At 29.7% G+C, this 9,876-nt stretch overlaps 1 protein-coding gene and 1 non-coding gene across 3 annotated transcripts; both read right to left on the bottom strand.

Moving 5' to 3' along the window:
• Positions 1–1,993: 1,993 nt before the first annotated feature.
• Positions 1,994–2,153, bottom strand: LOC114189358 (U1 spliceosomal RNA). Its single transcript, XR_003605661.2, has one exon. It is a non-coding gene; the product is annotated as a U1 spliceosomal RNA (small nuclear RNA).
• A 1,764-nt stretch (positions 2,154–3,917) lies between these two features.
• On the bottom strand, positions 3,918–8,679 carry LOC114187234 (uncharacterized). 2 transcript variants are annotated; one of them, XM_028075426.2, is made up of 13 exons: positions 7,885–8,679; positions 7,434–7,507; positions 6,759–6,913; positions 6,413–6,680; positions 6,201–6,297; positions 5,829–5,947; positions 5,657–5,741; positions 5,449–5,581; positions 5,187–5,341; positions 4,985–5,105; positions 4,524–4,703; positions 4,344–4,412; positions 3,918–4,221 (listed from the first exon to the last, which is right to left on the bottom strand). In XM_028075426.2, the coding sequence occupies exons 1-13, from the start codon at positions 8,370–8,372 to the stop codon at positions 4,069–4,071; spliced, it is 2,097 nt and encodes a 698-aa protein (XP_027931227.2). In that variant the 5' UTR covers positions 8,373–8,679; the 3' UTR covers positions 3,918–4,068. The 2 variants fall into 2 exon arrangements, with proteins under 2 accessions (XP_027931227.2, XP_027931228.2); XM_028075427.2 differs by having other exon boundaries at positions 3,918–4,218.
• Between the last annotated feature and the right edge of the window lie 1,197 nt (positions 8,680–9,876).

Genomic DNA, 9,876 nt, shown 5'->3' with positions numbered 1-9,876 from the left:
AGATACATAATATCGCATGTTAAAATGAGTTTCCAGTTTAAAAAATTCTTGAAAATATCTACACATATTTTTTAAGTAATTAATTTTTATATATATTTGAAAAAGTCTTAATTTAATATTTCATAATTATTATTCATTGTGAAAAAGTCCTAATAAATTCAACAAAATGCTAAGGTGGTAGGTAGGGATGGCAAAAATACCCGTGTCCGCGGATATCCGCGGATAAAATCCGTGACGGATAGTTAATACCCGCGGGTAGCGGATAGCGGGTATTTTAATACCCGCTTATAAACGGGTTGGGTACGGGTATCATACTATCCGTACCCGCGGGTACCCGTTACCCGGAAAAAAATTAAAATTAAAATTAAAATTATATTTTATTAAGTTAAATTTAATTAAAATTAAAATTTGCAGTATATTTTATTATGTCAAATTTAATTATAATTAAAATTTAATTTAATTTAATTTAATTTTATATTTAATTTTTATAATTTTATATTAAACAATTTATAAAATATAAAATTTTTAAATATTTGCGGGTTTCGAGTATCCACGGATACCCGCGGGTTTTAAAGATATCCGCGGGTATTTTTTAAGCGGATACCCGATGAGTAAACGGGCAGGTAGCGGGCGAATTTTTTTTTTACGGGTCGAGTTGCGGGTATACACTATCCGTACTCGACCCGACCCGTTGCCATCTCTAGTGGTAGGTACCTTTAACATTTCCGTAAAATAGAAACATAAACCCAAGATAGAAATATTTTTCAAATTTTTAATACAAGTTTTCCAAAGCACTTCTAAGTTATAGAAAAACAGATGCATAGTTTTTCAACTACAAAAGGGATCAAAAACAAGTAAATAAGTCTTCATTCAGGTTGCTTAAGAGTCTTCAAAATCTTGCTATTTCTACTTTCCTTAGCTAAATCAAAAGAGTCATGCTTCTTTCTCTTTGAATGAGTAATCTCATCAGTGCAATCTTTTTCAGCACTCAAGTAATTTTACATCATCAAGAATGTGTATACCTTTGAAGGTGATGAGGACAGTAAAAAGCAGAAGTTGAAGCGTTCTTTGTTAGCATTGACCAATGGCACATCAAATTCCTTGCACACAATCAATGGAAAAAGTTTTTCTAGGTTGTGTTTGAGAATCTGAAGTGCCACATGATTTTTGTTTTTTCATGATTCTTGAATTGCTTAACATTAAACTTACAATTTTAGGAGCAGAAAGCCTTAGAAACTTTTCAATTATCAACTCATCATCTAATATTCTTTATACTGAATAAGAATACTGAAACTGTGAATTGCTCAACTTTTTTATCTCAACCTTAAAAAGCAAGATTTTTCCAATCAAGTCTTCGATATCTTTGGGAACACTTGTTGCATTGATGGCCTGCAAAATTTACTGATATCAACATAGAATTTGGATTCTCTATTAATTTTTTTTTCTGTATTGTTCATCTTCTCTAATTCAAAATACACTAATAAATACTAATTTTAATATTTTAAAATATATTAAAAAAAATAAAATACCAATTTATAATGTTCAACAGAACATAACAATAAGAATGTTGTGTGCTAAAATTGTACAAACCATCAACAGAAGGCAGTAGTTGTGCATGAAAAGCAGTTCCTAACCATGAATAAAATTGTATTACATGCCCTACATATATTTGCTTTTTTCACTTGGAGCACTGAAAATGTGGTTGTTGATGCAAATCTTGGGTTCTTATCACTTATGGTGAAGTTCTCATCTCGGTTGCAGAAAGAAGTTACATTCATATCTAAATAAAATAAGAATTTATTTTTATAATATTAATCTTTCACCGAAACCTACTTCAAATTAAGGTAAGGACATTTAAACTGGCAACCACAACACAAAAATGGATATACACATAACCAGAAGCAACCAATTACTGATATCAATGCTGGGCTGAATCAAACAAAACATGATGCAACAGATTATGACGTAGGTTCTACCACTTGAAACTGAGATGCAAGGACCGCGCGAACGCAGGTCCCCTTTGCAACAAATTATGATGTAGACTCTACCACTTGAGTAGACCTTAGAACAACATTACTTCGAAGTGCAATGAAAGTCACTGTCCTAGACCATGGACCTTCTTGATCATCCATTGATCCCGTCCAGGTAAGTATGTTGTTCAACCATACACACTTTTCTTTTGTAGCACAACTTTCATAATTCTCACCGCTCTCTCAGCGATGCGGGACTTGAAACTCTAATCTACTATCTTCAAAAACATAAATCTGATAACTTGACACCTCTGCCACCAGATACAGCAAATTGTTTGAAAATACTCAACTTGTAACAACAAACTTCAGAGAAAATTAACAATAATGTGCAAAGTGCAATCTTATCCTGGGTTTGCAAACTTAAAAACTTAAATATTTGAAAGAGAAACGACTGAATTTGTTATAAAACAATTAATTAATTAACATAGCACTATGTGAAATGAAAATATGAAACTTAAGAATAATGGCTTGCACTTGGTGCCATAGAATTTAGTTAAAAATTGATGACACATTAGGGAAGAAAAACTCGATTGCTTGGATATGAATTGGTCTCCTAGATCTATTTCATGCAAGATATTATCATGTAAATTGTTTTGTTTTGAAATATATGAATATGATAATTTTGAGATTTTAATCGTAAATTGTTATTGTTAAAATTGTTTTAAAAAGGTTGAATAGATGAGTTGTACTGTTTGTTTATGGAAGGAAGAAGTGTTCACGTTGTTAAAAAGTGATTTTGATTGAGTTGGAGAATTGGTAAAGTCTTGTTGAGTCTAGGAATATTTGATGAGTCATTTCATACATTGATTAGATAAGTATAACAGAAAAATATTAGAGGAGTTTAGGAATATATTGATTAGAAGAGTATAGCAGAAAACATTAGAGGAGTTTGTTGATGCATTGGTTAAATTAATTAGTCTAGCAATACACATTTAACAAGTCTTTTAGGTATTGATTAAACTAGTCTAATAATACATTAGTCAAGTATGTCCATACATAGATTAGACAGGTCTATTAATATACATTAAACAAACTTATTCATTCAGATAAATCTTGCAATATACATTAAACAAATTTAGTCATATACTAATTATATGAGTATAACAAATAACATTAGACGAGTCTAACAATACACATTATATGTGTTTGCCCATACATTGATTAGACAAATATAACAATCATACATTGATTAGAGAGTCTAAGAATGCACATTAGATGATTTTGTCCATACATTGATTACACGAGTCTAACAAGATAAGTTAAACAAGTTTGTTCATACACATATTAAACAAGTCTATTAATACAATTAGACAACTATTCTCTAGTTAGATGAGTCTTACAATACCATATACGGAATAGATATGTCTAACAATATACATTAGACAAATGTTTTTATATACTGATTAGACATCTAATAACATATATTAGACAAGTATGTCCATCTACTAATTAAAGAAGTTTAACAATATATATTACACCAGTAGTATGTCTGGCCATATATCGATTTGTCTTTTTTGCAAATATACTTAACATATTTTTGCATTTTCTGTCTTTTATTTTTAGAAAGTTTACTCTATATTGTTGTATATACTTTATCCTTTTTATTTTTACAAAATTCACTATGTACTTTTACAAACATGACATATTGACTTTCTAAATTTATAAATCATCTTTCACGCCGAAATCAAAACTTAATTATAAACTTGAAATATTTATTATTTCTTTCCTCAATGTAAAAATCTTTTTTAATAAACACAAATAAACACCAACATTGCATTTGGTGAAAAATATAAACAATATTTTTTAGAACAAGAGGTAGTTAAAGAAGCGTTATAAAAATACACATAAAACCATTGTATAAATTCCAAAAAGACCTTTCTGCCACTGTTAACACCAATCAAATTAACCTGTTTTTCCCAAATAACCTCGAAAAGTTCTAAATTTTTTATACAATTTTTGAAAAGCACTTCTAACTCATCTAAAAACAGATGCATAGTTTTTGAACTACAAAATGAATAAAAAACAAGTAAATGACTCTTCATTCAGTGTCCTTGAGAGTCTTCAAAATCTTGTTATTTCTACTTTCCATAGCTAAATCAAAAGAGTCATGTCTCTTTCTTTTTGAATGAGTAATCTCTTCAGTGCAATCTTTATCAGCACTCACACATGTGAAATCTTGCAGCAAATTCTGCTGCAAATGATGGTGAACTTAATTACTTCATTGAATACAAATTTTGCCAGAATTTGAAAACAAGAAGATTGGTTATGGAAATAAAGCCTCAAGTAACTTTACATGATCAAGAATGTGTATACCTTTGAAGGTGAGGTCAGTGTAGAGCAGAACTTGAATTTGTTAGCATTGACCAATGGCACATCAAATTCCTTGCACACAATCAATGGAAAAAAAGTTTATTTAGGTTGTTGTCTCGGAATCTGAAGTGCCACATAATTTTGTTTTTTCATAATTCTTGAATTGCTTAACATCAAACTTACAATTTTAAGAGCAGAAAGCTTTAGAAACTTTTCGATTATCAACTCATCATCTGATATTCTTTTTACTGCATAAGAAGACTGAAACTGTGAATTGTTCAACTTTTTTATCTCAACCTTAAAAAGCAAGATTTTTCCAATCAAGTCTTTGATTTCTCTGGGAACACTTGTTGCGTTGATGGCCTGCAAAATTTACTGATGTCAACATAGAATGTAGATTTTCTGTTGGATTTTTTCTGTGTTGTCCCTCTATTATGTCTTCAAAATAAACTAATAGATACTGATTTCGGTGTTTTAAAATATATTAAAAAGGTTATTAAAATACCAATATTAGTATATTTTAATGCTCAGCAGAAAACAACACCAAAAGACCTAGTAGAGAATTTGAACTAGTCAACATATTATAAGAATGAAGTATGTTTTGCAACCAAAACCATTATTTGGCAGAAATGGTCCAGATAAACCTTGTTATGTTTCTTTATCATATCTGCACATTTGATCTTCAATAAGGAAGAAACTTCATGATCAAAGACGACAAATGATGCAGAATCTGTGTCATCACTGACCCTTAGTTTGATTCGGTACCTTCAGAAGAAAACACAAACAGATCTTGTCAAAGCTAACTTATCTGCAATACAAAACTGTCTCAAGTTATGAAAGCTATACCTTGGGAAAGTAGTAACAACATGGAGATTGCAATTAGCACAGAAATACATATTGGAGTCTGGGAACACAGACTTATTACATTTGCAAGCTGTGTACCACCAGTTATCAGATTCTTCTATGTCTTTGATGGTGGCCAAAGTTATGCAAAAACAATCCTAAGAAAACTTTCTGTTAGCATGTATGTGTTTTTGATGGTTCAAACATGATAAGCAGTGAACAAAACTTGATAATAATAGACTTCTTAAAATATTCTTGTACACACCTCCTTCAAGTCTTTCAACTCTTCAATTGTTTTTCTTGGTGTTAAGAACAGGAAATCTTGCTCCATGTTGTACTTGGGAGAAGCATTAGGTTGGCTAAGCATTGTAGAAACAGCTTCACTATTTTGAGTGATTCTGTCAACAGTGTAAATTAAATTAAAACAACTCTTATGTTTCATATTCTCATGTGAAAAAGAGTACTGTTGTTACCTTTGCATAAGTTTTATAGACTCTGGAACATTCTCCCTAAACAATAGTTTAGTTCCATGCATCATACTTTGCAATGATACTTTACCTGAGAAGTAAAATTGAGATATATGAATATGTTAAAATGTTACACTTTCTGTTTCGTTAAAGTTAGTTAAGGAAGAAAGAATCAAACCTCTAAAAGTCTTTACTCTTGCAAATTGTATAACAACAGGGCTAGCCACTTCACCAGAGCCAAGAAAGGAATTCAATTCATCCACATAATTTTCAAAGAGAGCACAGTCCATCTTCAGTCTTTGGCCATTTAATCATAAGAAATATGTTATTAGTAATAGCTTGGAAAATATAAGTTAAAAGTCTCACATTGAGTAAAACTAACAAAGTTGAGTATTATATAAAAAAACTGGACTCACAAATTTTAAATCTTAATATTTTATGTTGGAAATGTTGTTAGGTTTTTTATATGGGTAACTCATACTTCAGTCGTGGTGCAGTTTATCCTTCACTTTAAACACTAAGATGAAGACAAGGAGAATATGATTTTTACCCCCCACTCTCGATCTCAATAACTATCATTCTGATTTTTCTCTCTTGTCTGATATATTCTCTTTTACTTACAACACCTGTGAATAATCCAATAACATCTGCAGAAGAAATAAAATTGCATATATATCACATTTTGCAAACATGCTAAACTTTTTGTAGAAGAAAGGCAGTACCAATACAAATGAAACAAGTTAAAGATGAAAAAACAGATACCAACTAAATAAGACATGTCATATTCTTTTTCCAACATATCGTTAAATGGAACAAAAGAATATGGTGAATGTGTAATGGATGGCTCTTTCAACTCTTCCACAACTGTGTTAATCTCAAAGTTTAGCTTGAAATCATGCTTAGTTGTTCTATAATCTCCATCATTTGATCCAACTGTAAAAAAGCCCATGCAGTAGATGTTTCCTTCCTTTAACATACTAATAAACTTGTAGATCAAGGCCCTTCTCATTGATGCATGAATCTTACAACCCTATAAAACAAAATGGAGCAATAAGTAAATGTACACATTCAGAAACTCCTTCAGTAAATCCTTAAAATAAAAAACAACCTTATCATCCATGAGAACCATTTCAACAGAAAATGGTTGTCTACTATTCGGTAAACCTGGTATGGTCCACATTCTTATTATTTTCACCTGAATCCTCCATGTCTTTTTCTCTGCTGTAATGCTTGCAACTGAGTCATAAACACACTCCATGGTATCTACAATGAATGGTCCAAAACTATAGTGATATGATTAAATCCATATACTGTAATCTGATGGTAATACAACTTGTAGAATTCATGAAAACATTAGAGGCCATTTGCTTAAAGCCTTAGAGAAAGAAGCATCTTGTAGAATTATTTGTGAAATTTTTAGTGGAGCAGATAAAAGCCATATTCTCAGTTGGTAAGAGAATACACATGTATGCGTATCTTTTGAAGGGGTTATATATATATATATATATATATATATATATATATATATATATATATTACTAGATTATAGATTGCCTGCTTTAATTTTTTCCTTTCTCTTTCACTTTAATACATTCTTACTCTGTTTTAGTCACTAGTTTTTTTCTTGTGTATTTGAACATATAATTATAATATTTTAGTGTTCATCTTTTATTTTAATTTGTATTATGTATCTTTATCGTATAATATTAGTAAAATATATATTAGTCTTCAAATAAATCATAATATATATATAACCCATCCTCAATTCCCATCCTTCCTTTACATTGGTTTCGGCATCTAGGAGGCAATCTTTTCAAAACATCTCCAACAATGTCCTTAAGTAATTCAGCATCCGTCCTAGCATATGAAAAGTGAAACAAAGAATTACATCAGTGATATGTTGTTAGTCTAACAAATTCAAAACAAAAGCATAACTACACAAATGATCATACTAAGCAAAGTATCATGAAAGTTGAACACATATTGTTCCAAGGAAAAATGAACCCACAACCTCTTCCACCCTCCTTTTAAAACTCACCAAACCAATTTTATAACTTCTAAATGTTAAGAGGAGTGAGGAAAGTTGAACACACAACTTATTTCGCTCTTCTTCTTATCAACGAGCCAACCTTATATCTCCAGCAATGCTTAATCTAGAATGGCATTAGGTAAACTTAATCCAACACAAAAAATATTGTCTGACTAATTTGCACACTCTCAATTCATTTTGTTACCTATAATTTTGAGAGCTCCATCCAGCTAAGTTGGCTGCTTGAGTGAGAGCAGTTTTCCATTTTATGCAGTTGGGTTCTCCTTCATGTTTTACAAAGCTCTCCATAAACCTCCCAGTTTGGTTCCTGACATGGGATGGATCTGTGCTGTAGAACACTGGTATTACAATCTGTCCCAACTCTTTCTTGCAATCCATAATCTTTATGAGTTCATTCAAGCACCACTTTGAGGAAGCAAAATTCTCTGAAAACACAACAATAGATACACGAGAATCTTCAATGGCTTTCATCAGTGCTGCTGAGATTTCATCACCCTTTTCAATATCTTCATCTATATAGGTTTCCACTTTCTTTTGCATCAAAGCCTCATAAAGATGGCTGCTGAAGTTCTTGCGTGTGTCTTTACCTCGATAGCTTATAAAAACATCATATTTTTTTGTACAAGAGTTAGAGGAAGAAGGAACAACACTCATAATTCTCTGCTCAACCATTTTGCACCTGCAACGAGTATAACACTACAATTGAAGAGATAGCAAATGTTTTTATATTTCCCTTTGTTCTTGACACTTCTCCTCAACATGAGCATAGATAGAAGAGAAAACCAGAAGATACCAAATTAACCATATCCATTATTTCTATTCAGAGGTAAAATTGAAAACAGAGAAAAGACCATCAGGAGAGAATGAAACAAAGATTCTTTACTTGAGCACAAGAACTTCTGAGATGCAACAGAGAATAACTAGACTCTTTTACAAGCATTAAAGAAGAACTAGAAAAATGAATGTAAATACAGTGACCATGTGATGCAAATTTCTGAGAAGTATCATAAAAGGGTTCCAAGTGGGATCCATTGGTCCAACATGCCTTTGAAAAAGTGTTTCATGTCTCTTCACTTTTTGACCCGGCACAGAGTATTCTATATTCCTTCTGTGAATAAAATTTAGGATTGTTTAATGTAGAGTTATTTTATATCTAAATTATATAAAGAAATACAAGATAATATATTAATTCTAACTAATAATGTACTAATATTTTATCTAAATTATTTTTATTTATTTGATCACATTAAATTATCTAATGTAATAATTAAATATTGATATGTTTTTAACAAATACTATACAACAGTACAAATTCATTAATTTTACAAAAGTATTTAATTATATCTAATATTCATTAAGGCATTTAATTTCTTAAATTAAAATACATAACAAATATCTTGTCAACTAATAAGGTCAAATACAATATTCATTTTCTTTTTAAGAATTTTCAATAGGTTGTAGCATTTAACTGATCAATCCTCTTGGTCAGTGGCAGATCTTCAATCAATAGTTTGGAGGTGTCAAAATTTTAGTTAAATTACTCTTTTGACCATTTTTTTCATTCAAAAATGTTAAAATTGGTTTTCTAATTTTTTTTAGCCTCAATTTAGTCATAATTTTTTAAAAATTGATGCAATTTAGTTTTTTTTTTGTTAAACTTCTTGAAATGAAGTTAAGATTTTTTATTAAAATTGACACTAAAATTATGGTCACTACACCAATCAAGTAAATCATCATTATTCATTACTTCAAATTTGATGAAAAAATCTTGATCCAATACAAGAGATTTAACAATAAAGGATTAAATTGCATCATTTTTTTAAAAATCGGAATCGAATTGAGATTTAAAAGAACTTGAGGAAAATAGGGACCAATAGAATAATCCCAAAACTTTTATATAAACTAGTAAAAATATTGTATTTACTTTTTTTATGACAATAAAAAATAGTAAAATTATTATTATTATAATTATAAAATTAAATATAATAATTTTTATAATTTTATTATAATTAATTTTCATTTATAATATTAATTTTTAAAAAATAGCTAAATAAAAAAATGTTAATTAAACAAATAATCACATAATATTAATAAAATAATTATTTTAATTTAAAAAATATTTAAAAGATAAAATTAAAAAATAAATGTGGACAATAAAAAGAAAATTTATCTTTTA

The sequence above is a fragment of the Vigna unguiculata genome, chromosome 6 (assembly GCF_037176805.1).
Source record: "Vigna unguiculata cultivar grain cowpea cultivar isolate G323 ecotype 2 chromosome 6, ASM3717680v1, whole genome shotgun sequence".
NCBI classification, from domain to species: Eukaryota; Viridiplantae; Streptophyta; class Magnoliopsida; order Fabales; family Fabaceae; genus Vigna; species Vigna unguiculata.
Note: the sequence above shows the minus strand (reverse complement) of the source record. Positions and strands in the feature narration are given on the sequence as shown.